Below are 26048 nucleotides of genomic sequence, written 5' to 3' on the forward strand. Positions count from 1 at the left end.
AGGGAAAAATAATGTTTTATGTTAATGTTATTTCTTAAATATAATTTAAATATATTTAATTTATCAATGCTATAACCTTTAAAAAATTGTAAAAAATTCACAAATCTCCAATTACAAATTTTATATAGAAATTGATCTTAAATTTGCCAAATTCAGAAGCATTTAATAAAAGAATTCACATCAAATTGTTTAAAAGCTTTGCATAAGGGGAAGGGGGGAAAGAAGAAAAAGGAAAAAAAATTTCAAAATGTTTTTCTTGCCCAGAAACCCGAGTATTGCACTGTTTGTATTAGAAATGGAGGCAAATCCAAATAATAACCCATGAAATACATATTTGACAGTGAATCAACAAAAATAGTCATCCAAAACACTAATTCACACTCAAAATGGAAGTTACAAAAAGAGAAATTTCAGATGATTAAAATTACTTACCTTTGGAAGTTTGGCCGAAATTTAATACTTTTAAAGACTCTCAGGGATCGTACAAACCCCACAAGAGGAAGAGGAATCAGACCCCTTTTTTTTTTATAATTTTTATTCAATCATAAAAACAGTCTTTTGGGGGGGACAGGTTTAATTTTTTTAAGACTGAAATGATTTTAAATTCTCAGGTTTCTTACAAAAATGTTTTCCTATAATGATTAGAAATGGTTACACAATGGGACGGTCACAACCAGTTCAAAAACTAGGATCACACACTGTCATTCTGTGTGCTAAAATTTCTTCTGGCAAAGTATCCTCCCAATATCTTGATTCCATAGTCAGCAGCATTCCATCTTCACTGGAGATAGTATCAGCCTCATATTTCAAGTCTTTGCTTCTATACAACCTATACTTGCTTAATTACATATACATTCTAACCAATATACAATAGAATATTTATAAAAAGATCATAAATTGTTTTCAAATTCGCTACCATTATTTCTTAATTGAAACCGATAGCAGAGAAGTAAATCTACTGACCAATTAGGGCACTAAGTAGAAACATATTATTATAAATAGGTACTTAAAATGTTTTGATTTAATTATTTATATTGTTGTGTGCATACGCACTGCTGTGTAATAAATTGAATGCACAGATTGATAAAATTTACTTCATCAAAAGAAATACTTCAGATACCTGGAACTTTCCACAAAAGTACGTACAATACTTCACAATATCACAAGAGTATAATCATAGCTGAACTTCAAACCATTAAACACAATGCAATGCAAAGTGCAGTTAAAGAGAGGAGCTAAACTGGAGATAGTACTTGAAACTCACACTGATCTAACAACAATAATTGAGAGCAGATGCTCTCTTCGACCTTACACAGTACAAAGTCAATCTGGATGTCCATTATCTGGAATGATCTATAATCTGGACCTCGAAGCCACAAACTTTTTTTGTATGCTTTACGCATGCACGTTTAATGTTATGCATGAGCGTTTAACGTTTACGCATGCGCATTTAGCACAAAAAAACGAAGACATGTTTAATAAAGAAAATAAATATTAAGCTTTTTTTGTGTGAATTTTGATACTCTTTGGATCATAATTGCTCTATTTCATAAATTACGGTTTCATATTTTTAATTGTATAATTTCTGCATGCCATCTTACCAGATTTAAATTGATGATCTATAATCCGGAAAAACCCTTAATCTGGAATCGCCGAAGTACAGACGAGTCCGGATTACAGACTTTGTACTGTAGTTTTCACCCGGCTGCCGAGATATTTTTAGCACTTTCTGCTTTTCAAAGTTACTAGAAAACAATATAAGTGTCAAATTACACACAGCTAATATCAGGATTAATTACATTTAATTAAATTATAATACCTATTAAGGTGCTGTAAGGATTGGACCAAAATATGGCCAAACAGTCGCCAAGATTGGCAACAACAATTAGTCGCCAAATCTGTTGCCAGCTTGGCAATAACTCACCAAATTGCTGAGATACCCATTTACTCAATGTTTAATGGCCTTGCCCCTGTATTCCTAAGTTTCCAACATAGATTGTCTCTCTAGATTTTTTCATACTATATTTCATGAGTACAATTCCATATGTAATTGCAATAAAATCTATCTATGCACAGAATTTGTAGCAATATTTAGTTATTACAGAAAACGGAAACGAACTACTGGTTTTCTATCCAATATCTAAAAAATTGTAAATGAACTATTGGCTTTATATTCAATACCTAAAAAGTTCTAAACGAACCATTGGCTTTCTACACAATATCTAAAAATTTCTAACAGAAAGAATCCTAAACAAATTTTAAAAATTCAATAATTTTTAAACCAAAGGAAAATAAATTTGGTAAAAAAGATGTTAAAATTTTCCAGTTTGGCTTAAAAATTCACTGCCAAATTTGGTTTTCTTTTCATCTGGTAACTAACTGCTTGCATAATCCTCTGAAATCCCCAGTGTTCTGGGGATACCTATGCCCATTTAAGAACTACAAAAAAATGTACTTTTCTACTGAAAAGTATTTTTACCTCTACTTTATCTTGGTTGTGCATTCCAGGTACACTCTGCATAAGATGTGAAGTTGGATGGTTTCCAAAATCAGAACTAACGTAACCTATTCTTAAAACCTTTCCTTTCAGTTCTTTTGGGTGTTGATAGGGTGGCTTGTGAAGAACTTGTATCTAAGAGAAAAATAAACATTAATGAAGAAAAAATGCATATGAAAATGCTTCGCGACAGAATTCATAATCAACAAAACCTACATAAAATAGAAAATATAGTACCTTTTCTAAACATAAATTGGCATGGCGAGCTGCTATGGCTTTTCGAAACTCATGAGAAAGGGGATATAGCATACTGTGATGAGGATGAACAGAAGGTAATCTATTTTTCTCCAACTGATCAGCAACTATAGATACTAACTTTTTCATGCGTGCTTCATAATCAGTCCAATCACAGACAATCTAATAAAAGATAATTTATTTGCACTTTCAATACTCGCAACATTCAATACTCGGTGTATTTCAACAGTTTATAACTAACAGGCAAATTTTCAGGCCAAAAAATTACAAATTCAAATTATTTATGGGCTCACAAAATATATGCATACTTACTTGCAGACAATGAGCAAGATTACAATATGCATCAGGAAAATCAGGTTTTAATTTCAAAGCAGTACGATATGAGGCAATGGCTTCTGGAATATTACCAGAATCCTAAAAATGAACAAAATAATTGTTTTACCGAAATGAAAAATTACAGTGTACTTTCAATAAAATCAAGTAAACAGCATAAAGCTGCATGTTATTAAATCAAAGTACGAGTTTGCAACTGGGTGTATGTGCATACATAGACATACACTTAAAAGATCTAACAATTTAGAAAATCATACCTACAGCATACAAAACATTTAGTTGGGAAAGAACTATGCATATTTAAAATACTGATTACTTTATGGATGGAAGCCAAATTGCTATGTGCATCAGCAAATGCAGGATTTATCTGTATAGCACGCGAGTAGCACTGCAAAGCACCTTGAATATCTCCCATTTCTTTAAGTGTATTACCCATATTTGAGTAAGCATCAGCAAAAGTAGGAGAAATTCTGAAATTAAAAAAATAATAAGTTACACTTCTAGTGAATGTTAGACAGATGTTAACATATTCTACAATATATGTGCACAGAAATTATAATATAAATACAAATTTTTATAGTCATGTAGACTGACAAAGATTAAATATAAGCTCTTTTAGTTACAAAAATTTTAGTGTCACCTTCATGCAAGTAGAATTTCTATCACCTTTAGAGTTTTTCCACTCAACACTTTAATTTGATAAATGTGAAGTACAAGGCTTCGAAGAATTTGTATTACGAGTAAAGTTTGCATCCCACTAAAGAAACCCAAAACTTGGAGAAAAGAGAACATTTCCTTTCAACCAATATGGAATTTAACAAGCAAAAAATTGACTTGATAAAAATTTAATTCAAAGTATAAAAAATAAATTGTTTATACAAGTTTATTTTATGTAAAAGACTACAGCCCGAATGTTAGTAAGCAACATAAGTGAGCAGAAAATATATATTATATAAAACCAATATGCAATTTCACTTTTCATATTATGTGAAAAAAAAATTTCAATTGGAGAGTTGCTAAGCATGCATTTTCATATTAAAATGAGGAAAACAAAATGAAAACTCAATGTTCTTAACATAAAAACCTGTTAGTTGCTAAAATAACTGGTACAGTCAAAAGTCGTTAATTCGGACACCCGTAATCCGGAATGATCTATAATCCGGACCTCAAAGCTAAAATCTTTCTGCGCATGCGCCGCATTGATGCATGCGCATAGGCGTTTTACTCGTGTGCGCAAGACATTTACGACTGCGCATATGCATCTGCGCAAGTGCAGAATACGTTTTCGCGTGCGCGTTTAATGTATGACGGACGGTATAAGCTAAAATTATCTAATTATCTATTTCAGTTAATGTTGATAATTGCGTTGTTCCTTAATCTTCAAATTGGATCCGGCTTATTATTTTTTTGCAGACTGTAAGAGCAATTTTCTAAAAGTAAGCTTGAACTTTCGATTATGTCAAATAGAATTTCCGATGCTGGAGCTCCCAAAGGATCTAGAAAACGAAAGTATGTTTCGATGTCCATCAAACAAAAAACGAATTGCTACAAAAAATGAATAAAAGCATATCCTTTGTTTATCTAACCGTTCGGAAATCTGTTTATCAATTTCACGCTGCTCTGCACGGGGGGGGGGGGGGGGGGGGGGCACGTCGCAGCAGGCAATGAACTGGAAGTTGATCTGTCAGCACTATCGTTATCTTCAGGGCAGATGTTTTTATTTTAGTCGGCTTATAATTCCTTACTAAATGTAGTATTTAATTTCGATGTACTCCATCTTTGATATGATTTAAATCAAATTCCTCGTCATTATAAATATCACGAATACAAATCACAGTTTTCTGGTTGCAATTTTCTAATTTCGGCTATGAGTAAGGTATGTTTTACGCATCCGCGCGTTAAAAGAAATGTTTAATAAAGTAAACAAATAAATATTAGGCTTCTTTTTTGGTAAATTTGGATACCCTTTAGATCATAATTGCTCATTATTTTATAAATTACGGTTTCATATTTTTAGTTTTATAATTTCTGCATGCCATCTTACCAGATTTAAACTGATGATCTATAATCCGGAAAAATCGATAATCCGGAATCGCCGAAGTCCCGACGAGTCCGGATTAAAGACTTTTGACTGTATACTAGTCTTACGATGGACAAGCCCCTGCAAGAGGCATATCTGCCAGATTATGATGAAGCATGAACTTGTAGAAGTTGTTCTCTACACAATAAACCTCTTACTTCCTGCAATGAGGTCCATAATAAGGTTGTTAAATTCTGAGAAATATGATTTCTCTATTCTATTCTACAATGCTTTGTGTAGCATCCTACATCTGTTCAATAATGTGGGAATCTGATAATTTATATGACCAATGAAAGATATTAAATTTAAAAAAAGTTCTCTTCTATCCCATAATTTGGTATTTCTTGCAGATGTAGTAGCGCACTGTTCTGCTGCATGATACCAAACTCATCAACGTGAATCATTAAAAGAGGAATACATGTTACTTACTGGAAAGGATGGATGCATACATCAAGTTCACCAGTATAAGAGACCAGTAAATCCAAGACATACCAGAAGTCACCTTGAATACTAGTTAAAGAAATCTCATACTATTACAGAGAAACAGCACTACAGCTTCCTGTTGACATATCAATGCTTCAAGATGTTCTCCACACATGAATATCTAACAGCCTGAAGAGAGCAGCACAGGTGACTTGTCAAACCAAGCTACCCATAGCCAGGTAATGAACATAGTTCTTATCATGCTTTATACATGCAAGGACAGATTCTATCAATGATGTGCTTCGATGGCAATATATTCTCTACATGCTCATCTCTATTAATTTTCTTTGTATATTAGTTCATTATAGACTAGGCATTCCCCACAGCAGTGGTACTGACCTTCTAGTGGCCAAAGAAATTTTAAAAGGGATAAATGATGATCAAGTTGTCGATACCCAAATATGCACTGGCAATTGATCGCAGTGTCAAAACTACACTCATTACAGAAAATTTATAATTGCTTATTGATATAACATTGTGTAATGAAAAAATAGTAAAATAAACATAACGAGGAAAACACACAAAATTTATTTCATATTTTTTAATCAATATTTCTTGCAATAAGTGCAAAATGCTGTTACCAGCCAACATTACTGAATTTTGACTCTTCTTACCTAGTAGAATCGAGCCTTGGTCAGATCAATAGTTTACTTCAGAAAATAAGAAACAGGTTGAAAGTGTAAAATAACACTTTTTAATAAGATGAATAGATAATCATGTAATCCCAAATATCCTTTAATCTTAACAATAAAAAAGATAACACTGTTAGGGAGAATTAAGGAAATTCCTCAAATTTCTGTTGATTACCGTATAGCTTCTTTATAATGCATCAGAGCTTCATTTAGTTTTCCTTGCTGTTGTAATACGCTAGCCAAATTAGAGTGAGCTGCTGCAAATTCTGGGAAAACCTAAAATTTCAAAATATCATAACTAATAAATCAGCACAAGATTCTTTTGAGACATAAATATGTGTTCTTCAAGCTCATTACACACACGAAACAAAAACAAACATACATACATAAATAAATAAAAAATAATGAAAAAATCTGAAAGATTTCAGGACTTCAGATTACACCCAAAAGGGCTTTTTAACATTTTGTGTTTTACAGTTATTGATTAAATATCATGTTCTTTGCACTTAAAACCCATAAAATTCAACAATAATATCACAAAATATTTTAAATCAGCATATCTTTAGAATTTCTGATACAGTTTTGTGCGGTAGATTTTTTTTTTTTTTTTAACTGTACAGTGTTGCTATTATTGTTGAGTTTGTTAATCAAAAACATGTTAAAAGTTTTACAAAATTTTGACTAGATAATAAAACAAATTCTAAATTCAAAATTTGGGCTTCCAAGTGCCCATGTTCAGTTGGAGGTCTACATTATTCAAAATTTGATGGCTCTAGGTACTGTTGTTTCTTCACAATGTGAGTAGCATTCTTTAAATATAATACATTGCAATAATATTTGGTGGCAACATTTTGAAAAGTGAATCAAAAGTTTGAAAAGTAAATGCCATTTTGAAATTAATCGCCCTTCTGGGCTTACGTCCTTTTCGTTGAAAAGAAATTAAAAAACAATACTGAACTAAATTAGCTATAATTAGGGGGAACACTGAATGAAAAGGACCATTTCACAAAACAAGAACCTGTTTGAAATAATTGAAAATTTTAATTTATTTCGAGACTACTGAATTAATAAATCTCTCTTGAGCTCAATATCTATAATAAAATTAAGATATTCATTCATATTTATTTTCTATATTATAACTATTACTCTTACTAGTACTGTAACATAAAAACTGATCACACACCAAAAAATGGAAGAGCTTAAAATTAGAAATTACTTTGGCCTAGAAATGAAGAAACTTAAAAATAGAAATGAAGAAAAACTTTTTTTTTACATTAGAAACAAGTTAAGATTGCATTTAAAACATACTTCTGATAAACACGAGGCTATGTAATAAGTTTTCTGAGCAAAAATTTCAAGGACAGATTTACACTTTGGAACGTTTAACTCGTTTATACTTATAAAATAAATTTTTTGACAATTTTATTCTACCATTAACAATATAACAGTTTCGCCCATATTTCATATGGGCAATCCTTTATGCTAAAAATATATTTTGTTAATAAAACTCATAAGCCAAAAGATTACATTTAATGCTATTTTAATTAAGAATAACTGATATGTTATTCACCATAAACCCAGAAGCGGCGGCAGAATATGTCGGCACTGGATGGCAGAATTTAGGGAAGATGAAATTTTTGGAATTTGGGGAAGCACCAAGCGACAAAATTAATGGATGAGAAGTTTTTATTATTTAGGGAAAGCACTGGGATCCAAATTTTAGGCATGGTGAAAATTTAGAACTTAGGAAAGCGCTTTGTAGCAGAATTTAGGACTCGTTGAGACTGCACAAGGCGGTATCGAGCACAGGCCTAGATAAAGCCTTAATTATATGTGGGAGTTTATTTATTCAGGACTTAGATTAGCTTGAAGCATGTGAAAGAAATAAATGTAGGTATAGTAAATAATTTAACTAATACAATTCAGGCTTAATTCAGTATGCAATAGGAGCAAGATAAAATTTAGTGAAACAACTTGCCTTTCGTTGCCAATCTTGCAATACACAGTCAATAATGTATAACAGATGCTATTAAGCTAGGCTAAAATTATCTCTACTGATTGTAAGGCATTTCAATTAATGTAGCAGACTGTGCTGCTCCCTGATCTTCTAATTTCATCCAGCTTATAATTTTTTGCAGACTGTTATTATTCTGGCAATTTTATAAAAACTAATCTTGAACTTTCGATTTTGTTGAAAAGAGTTTTCAATTCTGGAGTTGCCAAAGGATCTACAAAGCGAAACCATGTTTCGATGCCCATTAAACAAAAAGTGGAATTGCTGCCAAAAATGGATAAAAGCATATCCATCTCAAATTTATGTGAGGAGTATGGCATTGGAAAGTCCATATGACACAAGAAAAAAGAACTTTTTAAATTTTTTGTGGAAGCATCTTAAACAACTTACATTAAAAGAAATGTTTAATAAAGTAAACAAATAAATATTAAGTTTTTTTTTTTTTTTTGTGTGTGTGTGTGTAAATTTTGATACCCTCTAGATCATAATTGTTCTTTATTTCATAAATTACGATTTCATATTTTTAACTGCATAATTTCTGCATGCCATCTTACCAGATTTAAATTGGGAAAAATCCCAAATCCGGAATCGCCGAAGTCCCAACGAGTCCCGATTTCGAACTTTATACTGTATTATTTAATTTACTTTTTCTGTTTCTAGATGGTGTTATCTAACCATAAGAACAAGTTCAAAGATGTTCCTTTTTAGGGGTAGGAGATCCATTCTCGCCCCAAATCCTAGTGAAACAACTGCTTCCTTACAGATACATCGTGTTGTTTCTTATGTTTTATTATAATGAACTTTTGTAACCTTCTTACTAAAAGCATACCATATAGCTTTCAGATTATTTTAATTGTTTGTTCCTTGCTTTAAAATATATTAAAAAATACTTTTCCTGCGCTGTTCCTTGTTTTAAAATACACCATACTGAGACAAAATATTAAGTTATAGCTCAAATTTCCAGATGTGTAATAAATGTGAGATGTAATGCTATGCAAAATGTTTATTACTACCTACATGTGGTAGAAAAGCGAACATAGTAGGGCTATTTAATGTAAAAACTTAGCTTAATACCGACACTTGCAGGTATGCAAGAAACCAACATTACAGGGAAATTTTAAATTTTAACTCTCTATATAAACACTTTATTTTTAACACGAGAACAATTTTTCACATATAATTCATCAAAATGACAATTTTCTCTCAAACTGTGAATTAAAAAAAAAATTTTTTTTTGACCATTTTCTTAAATTTATTGACCTTGGAAGAAGGTTAACCAAAAATTACCTTTAAAAATAACTAGTTTACTGATAAACATTTTTTTAATAGTCACTGATACCTGATATTTTTGTAAGAGTAAAAATAAGACGGAGAGGAAAACAGAGATGCACACAGGGAAAAATAACAAGTTAGAAATCAAACAAATGAAATTTATTTCAATTTATTTACAGTTTTCTTGTTTCTACTAAAATAATATTTTGAAAACTATATTTAGTAACATCTATTATCATATTTCACTGGTTTGATAAGCTTTATCTGGTCACAATATTTTCGATCATTTAGTAAATATTTTTATATCTTCAGGAACAAAAGTTTATGATCACAGACTAAAGAAAAGGTAGCAAGCAAAGAAAAATTAACTGAATCCTTCGCATCTTTTCGAATGAAAGATCTGAAAAAAGATAATGACAAAAAAATACAAAATAAATTTTTAAAAAATGTTGAATTTCTAACAAGGTGAAACAACTAACCTCCGAATGAGTTGAAATACTAGTAGTTATGTAAACTTAGTAGATCAACTCTGTTTTGTTTTCATTTATCTCAGAAAATTTCTTTATAACCTACAGTTTACGATTTACAGAAGTTAAATAATAGCTTTCAATTTCTTAATCTCCTGATCTTATGAACTCGCGATATTCTTCAGACTAAATTCTACCATAAACAGATAGGCACCCCAGCAATAATCCTGTACAAGTATTTTTCATTTAATCCTCATAAAGCAGCTGTTTCTTACACTTATAATGAGCTAAAGAATTCTGAACATCCAACTGTGAAAACAAACATACGTGAATCCCACAAACTGCCATAAAAGGTGGCTATCCTTCCACCTTTGATGGAAAACTTGCCAAAGAAATTAACAGACAAACTTTTTCAATCATTTTGCAAAAATTAAAACTGTTATCAATATAAGACCCATCCCATCACTCTCCGACTTGGATTTTTGAAATCCGAAAAATTTGGATTCAAACTTACCGTAACAGCACATGACATTTACAAAATAATAAGAATTACATTAAAAACAAATTCTACCAACCAGTGCATCAATGAAATAACATAGCTTTAGTTACATACTCTTTACAGTATCCATGCGACAGGCCAAAATCTTCAACAAACCCTGGTATACAAACAGTTTTAAAGCAAAGCTCATCACTAGTCCATGTCACAATTCAGACATTACTTCCCATTCACACATTTAAATGCAATTCTGAAAAATACATAAGTCCTATCCCAAAAACAATAAAAGAGGGAGAACTTGACAGAGCCTCTACTTCAAATTCCAGCTGACAAGTATATAGGTCATCTGCAAAAGTTTCTACTGTTAGCAATAAATGGAGTCATCAGTTGGATATTAGTTATTTTTACAGGAGTCAGTCGTTCCAGCATCCACACATCATGGCCTCAGGAAGTAACTACAGGAATAAATACCTTTTGCAATCTTCTTATCCAATAAAACTAAAAAAATTTTAAATGATTTGCTTTAATCAGATCACCAACGACTTCTGCAAAGTTATTTTTCAAAAATAACAGTATCATTTTTCTATAATTGCGCTCAATCTTTGGCATCCTATTTATGGGACACTGGGCATTTGTGAATGCATTAAGCCTAAAAGGTTTTACTGTCTTATTGATAATCTAAAGGTGTTTTATGCAGTAATACTTCAAATCTGCTTTCTTATTACTAATATTATACAAAAGATAGTGAAATCCTACATTATTTCCTAATATATATTTGTGTATTCAGAAATACATTAATAAAATTGTCAAAAAAATTCATTTTTAATTTTTCAATCAATTTAAATTTTCTTTTGAATGTAATTTTTTTTCAAATTATGAACATTATTGAAGACAATATAATTTATATTAATTTGTGTATACAAAAAATTCTAATTGTTATTTATTTAACTTAAAGGAAGCTATCACCTTGCTTTGTGAACTGGAAGAAAATAATGACAATGATGCAGCAGATGTGTTTATAGAGCCACCTGAAAAAGCTCAGATCAATGATGAGGACAGTGATGAAGACTATGTCACAATGAACAAATTATAGGCAAATGATGAAATAAGATTTCTGTCAACAACAATCAGACAACAATGATACTATAAATAATAATAGCAATAATGGAAAATAATGCTCCAGTACTGAAGACAAGAACGATTTAGAAAAGAAACTGGGTAACGAGCGATCTGACTAATGTGCAAAAGAAAAATGAGACTGGAATGAAGACTGTAATCGTGTTATGGAAACTGCATCATCATCATCATTGTACTCTTTTTTAGCAATCTCTTTATGATGATGCAAGGAGTTAAATTGTTAGTGAATATGTCACAGTTCGCCGTAAAAGAATATTTTTTGGAAGAACAGTGATGACATTAAAAATATTGCTGTGTCTAATGCAATAAGAAAGAGATTTGAAGAAATCATTGAATAATCTTCATTTCTGTGACAATAATAATAATCGAGAAAGAAGAACATCATATTAAGCTATGGAACATGATGAGTATGATAAATGACTCTTTTTTGAAGGTTTTCCCTTTATAGCAAGGTTCAGATGTTGATAATGCCATTATACCTTACTACAGATACATCTGGGTAAACAGTTTAATAGACAAAAGCCCATTAGATTTCGATTTAAGGCCTGGTCTCTAAATTGTCCAAATGGTTACTTAGTACAATTTGATTTTTATCAAGGAAAAGATGAAAGCAAATTAGAAAACCAAGAAGGCTGAGTTGTCCTGGATTTCTTCTGCAAGCTTCCAAAATATCCATTTATGATAGCAATAAACAATTACTTTTCTTCCATAAAGCTAGTTGAGGAATTGTCAAATTTTGGATTTGCGGTTGTAGGTACAGCCAGAGGAAACAGGATTAGAAATTGTTCAATTGAAATGTTAAAAATCTCAGAAAGAAGAAAGAGGTCTTATTGATTACAGGAAAAACACACCACCTGGTGTAATCGTTAAGAAAGGAAAGATATCTATGTTGTTACAACAGTTTCAAACTGTACTGAAGTAAACTCACTTGGACCAGCTAAATGCTGGTCGGCTTCTAAGAAACAGAAGATTGCAGTACCTCAGCCTCATGCAAATTACAATGCATAAGCAAGTTCATGGGAGGTATCAAATGAACGAAAATATTCAAAATATCACATTGGATACCATGGAAAGAAATAACAGTTTTCACTTGCCATCTTTTTGATTGATGCATCAATTCAAAATGCATGGCTCCTTCAGTTCATGTTTTGCAAGAATGAGGACACAATGGATCAACTCGAGCTATGTCACAGCATTTCACAGAACTATCTCAAATGATCTGTAGTGCGTCTGAAACCTGGAAGAACAATCACTTCTACAAAGACTTGTAGCTAATGAAATTTAATTCGACCAAACAAGTAAAATACAACTATGATGTACTCAGTGTCCAGGTAAGACCACAAATAAGTGTGAAAAATGAAATGCTGGACTGCCCCATACATGCTTTCAACAGTTTCATGAAAAATAATAGTTTGTAACTTATTGTTTTTTTTTTTTTTTTTTTTTTTTTTTTTTCCATTTTCATTTTCACCATATATAATAGGTAATAATATAAATGACAAAATGTTCTTAAAATTACCATAATCCAAAGCTAGCTACCAGAAAAAGATGTTTTTAAATTTTGATATAAAAGATTAATAGGTGAAAGAATCTACACGCAAGTCTTCAGGAAACAAAGTACATATTAGACTTCTTTAAAAATAAACACATTAAGTTCCATTTCTTAAAAAAGCATGAAGTTATAGTTAGATTAAAAAGCATGAAAGTTAAAATGCTTAAAAAAGCATGAAGTTATAGATTATCTGTGGGACAGATACAACTGCTATTAAAACTCCCCCCCCCAAAAAAAAAACTCACTTCTAGTGCTTTGAGATACAATCTAGTTGCTTCTTCAATGAAACCTTGCTCTCGCTTAATATTTGCCAGATTATTCAAAGAATCTGCATGTGTTGGACATAGACGAAGTGCAGTATTATAACAATCTTCAGCTTCATTAACTAAGCCTTTTTCTTTCAAAGCATTTGCAAGATTGCAATAAGCATCAGGGAAATTAGGCTGAAGTTCTATAGCTCTTCGGTATGTATCAATTGCCAAATCTATTAATCTATAAAATATGCAAATATTGATATAAATTAAATAGAATACATGATGATTATGAAGTAAAATAATTTAAACCATAAATCATACCCTTGCTCATAATAGACACAAGCTAAATTTCCATGCACAACAGCATTGCTAGGATTCAGATTTAAAGCTCGCAGATATGCTGCAACAGCTCTAAAAAATTAAGATAATATAAATGACCACATAAAATTTAAAAGAGAAACAAAAATCTAAAATATTAACATATTTATATCAAGCTAATAATTATAAATGCAAATAACTCACAAAGAATGCAATTGGACACAATAAAAAAATGTACTACACATTATATAGGAACAAATGACGATATGATCTACATTTTTTACACAGTTTTTTCCTCAGCAGTAAGGTAACCAGTACATAGGGACAATTATCGACTTATGACAAATCTCAAAGAACACATTACAATCAGAGACCAAATACCGCATACAGAAAAAGCACATTCAAATTATATTCTTTCAATAGTAAAAAACAAAATGTGAAACAAGTTCATGTGTTATCCAAAAACAAGTTTTGATTTTTATATAAAATAGTTTATCAAAACTTGTAAATTAATGCAACCAAAAGTACTTTGCATTCTTAAAATTGGTCAGGTTAGCATTATTACACAACTGTACTGCAAAACTGCTATCTTTTATTTTATTATTTACTTATTTTTCCTGAAAAGCATACTACTATTTAACCGCATGACTAGTTCACGCTCAGCAGAAAAACACTGAACTCAAAATTCTATCTTAAATAGATTTCTACATATATGTTATATTTCCATATCTGAAAGCCAACCACTTGATTCATTTTCTAAATGAGTTGGAGAGCGATATTTCTAGCGATTCTTACATGGACACTTTGTCAGAGACTGAAGTGGCTAAGTTCTTTGCCTTCCAGTTCATGTGAAAGATTTTGTTACTTCTTGTAAACAGTCTTTTTTTGTATTTCTTTATTAATTTAAAAGTTTATTAATTATTTTATCAATTAAAACTTTGAGATACTTTGAATAGCGCTTCTAAAAATTATTTCTCAAGGTAATTTTTTTATATATTTTCATGTAAAGTAAAGGAAAAAGATTACTAAACGCTAACTTTAATGTACATGATAACTTAAGTAATAATTTAAAATAGTACTAAAAATTATGACATTAGGATATAAACTTTTTCTTTTTGTTGATTCTTTTTTCCCTCAGATTAGGCTTAGTTGACGCAAAACCTTGGCCTGTGGAGTGAGTGATTCATTTCAATTCCCATCCATCACGAGAGAGCATCTTAAACAAAGGCGTTCCAGAAAGGGTTGAAATCCACAAAACATTTATGTTTTGAAGCAACAACAGGGAGCATCTTAAACAAAGGCATGCCGTCTTGGAAGGGTTAAAATCCACAAAACATTTGTTTTGCAGCAACAAACATAATGCTTAGGCCTTTTTTTAATTTGAAAATTTTTCTAGACAGTTTAGCTAATTTACCCCAGTTTCCTTCTGTTTGGTATCTTTTGTAAGTTTATTTGTTTCAATAAATAAATTAGTATTATCACGAGTCTCTGCTTCATATCCTGATTTGTTAATGTTTTAACAATGTATCTTTGATGAATAATTTTCTCTTTACAAAATCAATTTCTTCTTCATTTCAGAATTTTCAGATTTAGTTCAAGATTTCTGTTATTCTACAGAACTGCTTGTATAGAAGAAACTGTTAATTTTATTTAATAACATGAGTATTGAGAAATCACATCAGGTCAAGACCAGCACCACAGGCAGTGGGGCAGAATTTTTAGAATTAAGTAAAGCACCAAGTAAAAAAATTTAGAGCAAAATTTTTAAATTTTAGGCAGATATTGATGTATGTATGGTGATTGACACATGTACAATGAAGTTTTTAATAAACTGTGAATTTTCAATATCTTTGTTCTCTTTGATTGCTTCAATGCTTGTGTCTAGTTGAAAAATAAGAAAATAAAGGGAAGATAATACAGTCCGAAGTCTTTAATCCGGACTCGTCGGGACTTCGGCGATTCCGGATTAGGGGTTTTTCCAGACTATAGATCATCAATTTAAATCTGGTAAGATGGATGGCATGCAGAAATTACAAAATTAAAAATATGAAACCTTAATTTATGAAATAAAGAGCAATTATGATCTAAAGGGTATCAAAATTTACAAAAAAAAAAAAAAAAAAAGCTTAATATTTATTTGTTTACTTTATTAAACATTTCTTTCAATGTAAGTTATTTAAGTTGCTTCGTATTCTATAAACAGACATAATTTCTTGTTCAGTTACATAGTCCGCTGTTCAAGTTCTGTAATTGCTGTGCAGAGAATACCGACTAAGTTGTCAAATTTTTTTCGTTTTCACTAACCTGTCACTTTCTTCATGCCTTTATCCATTTTTTTGCAGCAATTCCACTTTTTGTTTGATGGACATTGAAACATGCTTTCGCTTTGTAGATCCTTTGGCAGCTCCACAATCGGAAACTCTTTTTGACATAATCGAAAATTCAAGCTTACTTTTTATAAAACTGCTCTAACAGTCTGCAAAAAATAATAAGCCTGATCCAATTAGAAGATTAAGGAACAACGCAATCTGCAACATTAACTGAAATAGATAATTACGAAATACTAATTTTAGCCTAGCTTATACCGTCCATTATACATTAAACGCATATGCATAAACGCTACGCATGCGCAGAAAGTTTGTAGCTTTGAGGTCCGGATTAAAGACTTTGTACTGTATGTCAAACGAAAACTTCGGGGATCAAAAGGAGAAAATTCCAATAATTTTATTTTTACTCCTCTTCCAAAAACTTTAATAAAGACGAGAAATCCTTTCACAGATTTTTTATAAAGTATGCCCATTAGATATTAACTTAAAAACCTTTTCATTTCATCACATTTTTCTGACATTGAAAACTGTAGGGTCTATAAATCTTGCCTTTAGATCTTCTGAGGTGCACAGTGAAAGAAAAATTCTGCCTATCAACTTTATAAGAGCAAAAAAACTAAAAGATTTTTTAATTAAAGAAAATTCAGAAAAGAGAAGTGTAAAATGCTAACTGTCAAGTTTTGAATGGAAAGAATCTTTAATCTCTCTAACAGGAATTTTACCTTATCAGTTTATAATGCTATGTAGAACCTTAAAGCCCATCCTTATTTTCCTTGTCTTCTTCTGGACTCTGCTCTATATTGAGATTTATGGTACTTTTTAATATACATATTTTCACCTGGGGACTCATTCATTACTCAACCAATTAGCAAGGGAGAATGTGCAAATTTTAGCAAGAGGCAAACCATAGCCTACTTCCCAAAGTGCCATCTCTGCTATCAAATATATGAAATCCCGAATTTTTCAGGAAAAACTCGATACACATTTAAATATTTTGAAAAAAATATAAAAAATATAAGACGACAAATGAAATTACTTTTTAAATAATTACAGTAGCATTTTTTTTTTCTTTTTTTTTCCCTAAGAAGTGTTTTGGATACTGTACTTTTATAGCATTTATTATTTATATTTTTCAAAATCAATATATTCTAAAGGAAAATAATGCATTGTCAACCTACGACATTTAAAGATCAGATTTTTTCAAGAAACCAGGTGATTTTCTTCAACAACAAAAATATCTTTTAAATGGTAAAAATATATTTTTTAAAAGTGAATCAAATTTAAACAGTTACTAATTAATAACTGAAAGTTCAGTTACTAATTCTTAAATGCAAAACATTACGCAGGGTTCGCAGCCACATTTTAGTTTAAAAAATAAGCACTTTTTAAGGGAAAAAAATAAGCACCTGTCTAATTACATTATACACTACTGAATAACCTTAAAATTAGGCTTGTAATTTTTCATGGATTTATTCATGGTAACTCAACCATGGAAAACAATTACATTCTTTTTTTTTTTTAACTTTAAATAACAGTTCAATTTACAGAACTAGTTTACAATGAGAGGAAAAAAAAACCATGCAGAACTAAATTATATTACAAGATTTAATGATGAAATTCCAGTTCAAAATAGAAAAAATAAATAAGCCATATTTATTATATTCGCTTGGCACCTAAAAATAAACACAATTTGTTTTTCCACACGTATTAATATTTATATAATTTAACTTAAATCAAAATTCTGAACATTTTCTAAATTTTCATTGTACAGTCAAAAGTCGTTAATTCGGACACCCATAATCCGGAATGATCTATAATCTGGACCTCAAAGCTAAAAACTTTCTGCGCATGCGCCGCGTTGGCACATGCGCACAGGTGTTTTACACGTGCGCGTAAGACCTTGACTACTGCGCATATGCGTGTACGCAAGTGCAGAATACGTTTTCGCTTGCGCGTTTAATGTATAACGGATGGTGTAAGCTAAAATTATCTAATTATCTATTTCAGTTAATGTTAATGATTGCGTTGTTCCTTAATCTTCGAATTGGATCCCGCTGATTATTTTTTGCAGACTGTAAGAGCAATTTATAAAAGTAAACTTGAACTTTCGATTATGTCAAATAGAATTTCCGATGCTGGAAATTCCAAAGGATCTACAAAACGAAAGTATGTTTCGATGTCCAACAAACAAAAAGTGGAATTGCTGCAAAAAATGGATAAAGACATGAAGAATGTGACAGAGAGGTTTGTGAAAACGAAAAAATTTCGATTGACAAGTTAGTCGGTATTCTCGGCACAGCAATTAACGGGACTTAACTGAACAAGAAATTATGTCTGTTTATAGAATTAAGGAGAAAGTATTATCACATAAAATGAAGCAACTTAAACAACTTACATTGAAAGAAATGTTTAATAAAATAAACAAATAAATATTAAGCTTTTTTTTTTTTTTTTTGTAAATTTTGATACCCTTTAGATCATAATTGTTCTTTATTTCATAAATTACGGTTTCATATTTTTAATTTTAGAATTTCTGCATGCCATCTTACGAGATTTAAACTGATGATCTATAATCCAGAAAAATCGATAATCCGGAATCGCCGAAGTCCCGACGAGTCCGAATTAACGACTTTTGACTGTATAACAGTTTTTCTTTAACGGATTGTGCAAGCAGAGTAATTTAAGTAAAAATATGTAAAAAAAAAGGAATTTTTCTGAAATCGGAAGACAGGATTTCATCCAGTTATCCTTTAACAGTAAAAGCTTAACTAACTGGCATATTCAATTGCCGAATATCCGAAAATTCCGGATAGTCGAGCGTAACTTTTAAAAGAGGAAGAGGGTAGATTGTAGTTGTTCTTTACATTTTTCAGCTAAATAATGCTTTTGACATTGCGATATGTGTATCATATAAAAAACAGCCCAATGTAACTGAAAAATAATCTACTTAAGCAAGCACAGTAAAACTCTCTTATCTCTGCGAAATATCGCAAACGTTTTTTTGCGATACGTGTGCCTTAATTCTTTCACACGTGATATTACACAATTGGAATCAACAGCTACCGGTATTCAGAGTATAAATAACTTAATAAAGGAAAATGCCCCTTTGCTTTGTCCAGTTTTCACCGGCATGTGCCCATGTGGCATATTTATCATTGAGCAGGACACGTCGCGCTCCACGACATCCCTCCCATACTCATATTGATTAACCCCTTCGCGCCGAATGTCACGTCTACGTGCCAGCAACAAACACACTCACTTCCCAGCCGACACGCAGGCGTGCCAGAGCATTTTCCTGTTCAGCCCCTACTGTCACGTATTTGTGCCAGTGCCCTGGAACGTTTTAAAAACTATAATTTCTGCCACAAGATCACTGTATGTCCATATGGTTTCAGATACATGTATATTAGACCTTCTACTCGAAATGAGAGAAGCATGACTCACATACACGTGTTTTTAATTATATAAACAAAAGGGGAAATAAATGTTTCCGAATGGCGTGATTTATGACGTCTCTTTAAATTCGCACGTGGTAGTTGTTTATTGTAAGTAGAGAAGTTTTATTTTCGCTAAAGCGCTGGGTATTTCGGTTTGCAGTTCAGTTTTTAGAAAATAATTAGATCTTGTTAGACGTGAATTCTTTTTGTTTTTATCGTTGCAATGTCGAAGTGTCGAAAATGTTTAACAGAGCACAAAATAGCAGAAATGATGCAAAATATTTCAGATATTGATGCTGAAACAGGTTTTGATAGTAGTGATAGTGACTCTATGATATATTCTGATCATAAAGAATCTGGCGAATCAAATGATGATGAGGACATTTCGGATATCTGCATGCCGAGTACATCGAAAGCAAGTACTTCTCCATGGTCATCCACAATAGAAAATTTTTTAAAATCCTCCAAAACGGCAAATGATTTATTAGGAGTGCAAGGAATGTAACATAGGACTGTGTGTAGATCCCTGTTTTCAAATTTTTCATACGAAAAGAGAATTTTAAGTAATATATTTAGTTTTCAGATGTATAATGTTTAAAGTCATAAAATGGTGAGTAATGAAAATAAAATGTGTAAAATATACATTTAAACAAGAAATAAGGTAATTAATGTATATATAAAAATATCTATAAAGCATAAGCCATTTAAATACTCTATAGAGCATTATTAAACAATGCATTGATACTTCGGAAATTTCATGGATTAATAGCAAAAAACAGACGCTCGCATAAGACACTGCCGGCCTCCGCGATAAGCGCGCGATAAGCGCGCGTTTGCGCTACCCGGCGCGAAGGGGTTAATAAAGAGATTTATCAATCTGGGGTGTTTTTCATTCTGATTTTGAACAGATTGCATTAAATTTCCGGAATAGAATCATAATCCTATTCAATCCAGGTTGGAAAGTGACCAAAAAAAAAGTCCGTTGCTTGCTTTGCAGCGAATTGTTAACGGTTTCAATATTCGAGATTTTGCGGAGAAAGGGGAGAACCCCTAACTTCCATATTGTATAAAGCAGTGGCAAAAAAAAAAAAAAAAAAAAAAAAAAAAAATTGACTATTCGATTACTTTTACTTTATTTATGCCATTCTGAATACTATTCCTTAGAAAACTAATCTGTGCTAAAACACACCCATTTTTGAAGTTTATCTATACTTCAGCAGTTACAGTAAATATATTATTATAAATATTCATACATATGCTCATAATATAATATAAGCATAACGATCATAATAAACGTGAATATCAACTGACCACACGGAATGAGAATGTAAATTATTAAAATATTGATAGAAATTCAAGCGTGTGTAGTATTGGGTGGGAGCAAAAGAATATGGAATGTACCGAAAATTTTCTACTGCTCCCGCAATTCTTTGACCAACAGAATGACGTTCACCTGTCTGTACTCGCGTGCACCAATGGTTATGTTAATGAAGAGAAAGGGGCAAAAAGCTATTTCTGGGAGTATGATTTACCATCAGACGTTCCATAAAAGGAAGAGAAGTTTATTTAGTTTCGGCTTTGGCACGGGGGAAAAAATGTGAATTCGTTAAAAAAAAAAAAAAAAAAAAAAACTAAAAGCAAAAAATAAGCACTAAAAACAAAAAATAAATCCTTTAGAGAAAAGTAAGCACTTATAAGGGCTTTTATATTTTGTTTTCAAATATAAGGACTTATAAGCACTTGTAAGGACTGCTACAAGCCCTGATAACAAAAATACATGTAAAGACAAAACACTTTTATTATTCGCATTAAAAAAAATGAAAGTAAATTGGTAAAAGAGGAAGGGGTAGATTCTAGCCGTTCTTTAGATTTTTCAGCTAAATAATGCTTTTGACATTTCAATATGCGCATCATATATAAAAAAACAGCCCAATGTAACTGAAAAATAATCTGCTTAGCAAGCACGGTAAAACTCTCTTATCTCTGCAAAACATCGCAAACGTTATTGCGCAATACGTGCACCTTAATGGTATTCAGAGAATAAATAATTAATCAGTTTTTATGGAAATGCTATAAATAGTGGCAGATTTTGCTTTCACCGAGAAAGAAACTTCATAGTTTTGTTCTTGCCAATTGCCACGTAAGCCTGCTTTTGCTAATAAAAGTATTCCTGACGTGTCATTACTAATATTAGATCTAAATTTATCCCTTGTTTTTACAAGAATCCTCTCTGAGAAATGTCAGCATGGCCAACATTATTCTAGACCAGTGGTTCTCAACTTTTAGACTAATGCGTACCATCTAAACAAAAATTTTTAAACTTCAGTACCGGTACATTTTACGATTATTTTTCAAATTCTCAATAGAAATTATTTTAAAAATATATATTTTGCCATTTTCACTACCTACTGGCTATTTGTATTAAATATGCACATATAAAAATGTTAGACTAAAAAAAAATTGGTCTTCATTTTAATCATCAAAATTTAAGTTATAATACCTAAATTCGAAAATTTAATTTGAAATTTGGGTCTGTTTAAGATGGAACAATTTCTTAAAGTCTGGCTTTATTTCAATTAGCTTAAACTGTAAATTAGGATTCACTTTTAATTTTGTTCTGTATTTATCTCTCAACATGTTAGAAAATCCTCAGTGACAAAATGAACAAAATAACAGCATCGATCTTGCTCCAACTTCCGCTGATCGTTATTATAATGTGTTCCGGCTGTCGGCTGTAGTTGCCTCTATGGGCGCTTAAAGTAGTTTGGTTCTGAATTAAGTCCAGGTAGACAATATTGAAGATGTAAAAGAAGGTATGACCAGTTTGTCATAAGTGCATGAGATGATGCCCAATTGGTAAGAAATATACAAAATAACCACAAATGATGAGTGATACATAATTATAAGTCATGAAATAAGATGCAGGATATAGTCGTAAGCATTTTCAACGTTATAGCATGTGAAATGCATTAGAAAATCAGGCAGCTCATGAAAACACAAGTCTGTGGGTCACATGACAAAGCCATCCTCAAGGTGGAGAGAATGAGAAGTGCTGCATAAAATGAGGCAGTCCTTCAAAATAATAAACATGAATAATACTATGGTGAATAAAAGTAATATATATGTACATATAATACATAGTGCAGAGTACACAGCAGTGTTCACTACAGCACACAATCGAAGAGGTCACGTGGGTTGCCACCCACCCAAGTACTGACACTAAGAGTTATTGCTTGATTTTGGAAATCATGACAGTCCAAAATTTTGATTGTCCATGGGAAAATAAGTAGTTTTGGGTATTTTCCGATGATCGGATATAAACATTTCATCACTTTTAAGGCTTTGTTTCTTACATGCTGAATGTGATGCATCCAAGCGGGTGTGCTATTAAGGATGATTCCTAAATATCAAGCTTGTTTAATGATCAGAGTAGCTTCACTGAAGAGCTGAAGATTGTTTTTTATAACAATATTATGTTTCTTGAATCTGATGACGGGTAACTGTGATTTTTTTGTGCATTGATGCCACACCTTCCATTGTTTGCACCATTCCTCAACAGCTGGGATGTGGCGTTGAAGCTACTAGCAACTAATCAGTCAATTTGTGAGGAGAAAATGCACGTTTAAATAGCTTACGGCTCATATAGCTGTTCTGTTCATTATTGAACAAGAAGAAATACCAGAAGATGAAAATGATAATTTCATAAATAAAAGAGAAACATTTCATATGAAAGAAGCTTTATAAGAAAAAATAATCCCCCCCCATATTGGCCACTACCAAGGTTGGAATTGGTAGTCTATTTTTTATGCAGGCACCTAAAATAGGTGGGACATCGTTGCCTCCAATGAACAGACTGACAAATTACATCCATGCCTTCTCGAGGATTTGAACCCGAACCCTTTCGTATGGCAGTCAGTCACTAAACACTTTCCCGTATGGAAGGCAAAAATAAAACCTATTTGGCCAACATTAATATTTATGCAGGCACGGATACTGCTCAGCAAAATAAGATTAAAATCCAAACCATGTAAATCCCTATGAGCTCAAACACCACGTATGTGATTCACACATGTGCTTCGGTTAGCTGCCGTTGCATGTGCACTCAAAAATACTACAATGTGTGCTCAAAAATACTACATAAAGATGACAATCATACTGAACGCTGAACTACATTTTAATATTTTAAAGACTTATAATAATTAAATAACTTCAGCATAAATAGTACTTCGCAATATTCCTTAAAATCTTAATCTGTAACCGAGAAATAAATACAAAAATATCACTTTTTAAAAAAAAAAACACCAATATCTCCATTAAAAAAAACTTTGATAAAACCATTTTGACATGAAACAAAAACTTGCCTGTCAAAAATTCTGGCTTCTTTTAACACATTTCCAAGATTAATATATGCATCAAGAAAATTCGGATCTAATGCCACAGCCTGTGAATAAAAAGAATTACATAAAATTTCCAATAAAAAAAAAAGGTGAGTAAGATAGATGATAGCATAAAGGGAAAATAAGCACAAATATTCAGTGTTACTTTACACTAAATTTTACTAAATTTATTAAAAAATACTAAATTTTATTTTAAAGGAAAATCTTAAAATTATGAATATACTCATTAAATGATTTCCATGTCACTTTTAAAAAATACTGGTGCCTGTTGATAGACACCTAAACCTCTTACAAGGAACTGTTTTTTATATTATTTATTTTGCAATACTATTATATGATTATCCCAAATTTAGAAAGTAATTTTCAAGCAATAAGTATGCTTCCCATTTAGAGACTGAGTAATTAGTTATACTCACAGTTGTTTGAATTTCTAATAAAGAATACACGAGATACTTTTTATTTAGTTACGGAGGCTGTTGAAGAAATACATATAAAACATATCTTCAGAAAATAAAGGCATTAAAATTGCTGTCAGAGAGGCAGATAAGATTATGAAAAATAGCTGCTTCTCAAGATTAATTTCGTTTTGAACTGTATGTCACAACAGTAACTGAACTGCTAGTTTAGTCTGCATATAGGTAAGCAGCCTAGAGAAGGCTTAACAAGAATGTCAGACCAATGATCTCTTTGAAGGGTTTCAACAAATACGGTTCCTTAAAATGACACAGAGAACATCTATGCCGAGATCTACAACATTAATTCCTTGAATGTTCCTCCGTAATAAATCATAGTTTAGTTTAGCACCGATTTTAAACATATTTACATCTGACAGAAGCAAAGAACCTGAAATATTTCCACTAATATGAAATATGACACTTGCATCAGTACAGATCTGACAGTATGAGAAAGAATTACAATTGATGGTAGCATCACATATTCAACAAAATACTTGCGTTTGCCTAAAGCTAATAAAAATGAAGAAACTATGTGGTAGTTTTAAACATGAACTTTTTTAAAATTCCTTTAACTATAGATAGTATTATACTCAGTACAACGTGGAATGCAAAAATTCATCTTCACTTCTAAAAAGAAATGAAGAATAAGACATCTGTATTACATCTACACAAACATGGCAGCAGTTGACAATTTGGGATACAATGCATGATCAAACTTATATTACTAATAATTGCAGAAAAGTATGATCAGAATTAGTTAAAACAGACCAACATTACACAGCAATGGCATCAAACTAAGGACAAGATTGACAACAGTAAATTTTATACTTTTCTGTAACAAATTCTATACTTTTCTGTTAATGGGACACCAGGCATCAAACATGGTAACTTGCTTATATGTCATGAATAGCTGCATGAAGTTTTGACGTACAAAATTAAATGCTGTCCATGATCCTGATTTTGTGTGTTTTTCTCGTGTTTTAAAGCGAAAACACAGTGCTGCATACATGGGGAGAAACAACAGTTCTCTCCATACACAGCAATCTGTTTTTCACTTAAAAAAACGTTTGATACTGCACACACTGAGCATTATACAGTCAAAAGTCGTTAATTCGGACACTCATAATTTGGACCTCAAAGCTACAAACTTTCTGCGCATGCGTCGCGTTAACACACGCGCGTAAGACCTTTACTGCTGCGAATACGAGTGTGCGCAAAATACGTTTATGAATGCGTGTTTAATGTATAACAGACAATATAAGCTAAGCTAAAATTATCTAATTCATTTAATGTTGCAGATTGTGTTGTTCCTTAATCTTCGAATTAGATTCGGCTTATTATTTTTGGCAGACTGTTAGAGCAATTTTATAAAAGTAAGCTTGAACTTTCGATTATGTCAAATAGAATTTCTGATATATATTTACTAATATGTAAAGGATCTACAAAGCAGAAGTATATTTCGAAGTCCATTAAACAAAAAGTAGAATTGCTGCAAAAAATGGATAAAGGCCATATCCTTTGTTTATCTAAACTTTGTTTATCTTTAACGCGCTGCACGCAATGAATTGGAAGTTGATCTGTCAGCACTATCCTTATCTTCAAGGCAGATGTTTTTATTTTATTTGGCTTATAATTCCTTACT

The 26048-nt window shown here is 31.5% G+C and overlaps 1 protein-coding gene across 1 annotated transcript in view; it reads right to left on the reverse strand.

Moving 5' to 3' along the window:
* Window positions 1–26048, reverse strand: part of sxc (O-linked N-acetylglucosamine (GlcNAc) transferase sxc) — a 125242-nt gene that overhangs the window by 57222 nt on the left and 41972 nt on the right. Inside the window, exons 7-14 of the mRNA XM_085815457.1 lie at window positions 23916–23995; window positions 13794–13883; window positions 13464–13710; window positions 6456–6556; window positions 3402–3555; window positions 3065–3166; window positions 2735–2914; window positions 2480–2632 (exon numbers count right to left, since the gene is read on the reverse strand). Coding sequence (XP_085671583.1) covers window positions 2480–2632; window positions 2735–2914; window positions 3065–3166; window positions 3402–3555; window positions 6456–6556; window positions 13464–13710; window positions 13794–13883; window positions 23916–23995 — 1107 coding nt within the window. The remainder of the gene's footprint in view (window positions 1–2479; window positions 2633–2734; window positions 2915–3064; window positions 3167–3401; window positions 3556–6455; window positions 6557–13463; window positions 13711–13793; window positions 13884–23915; window positions 23996–26048) is intronic.

The sequence above is a fragment of the Stegodyphus dumicola genome, chromosome 4 (genome assembly GCF_044657685.1).
Source record: "Stegodyphus dumicola isolate Sdum_Otavi_A_Nest chromosome 4, ASM4465768v1".
In the NCBI taxonomy this organism is placed as follows: domain Eukaryota; kingdom Metazoa; phylum Arthropoda; class Arachnida; order Araneae; family Eresidae; genus Stegodyphus; species Stegodyphus dumicola.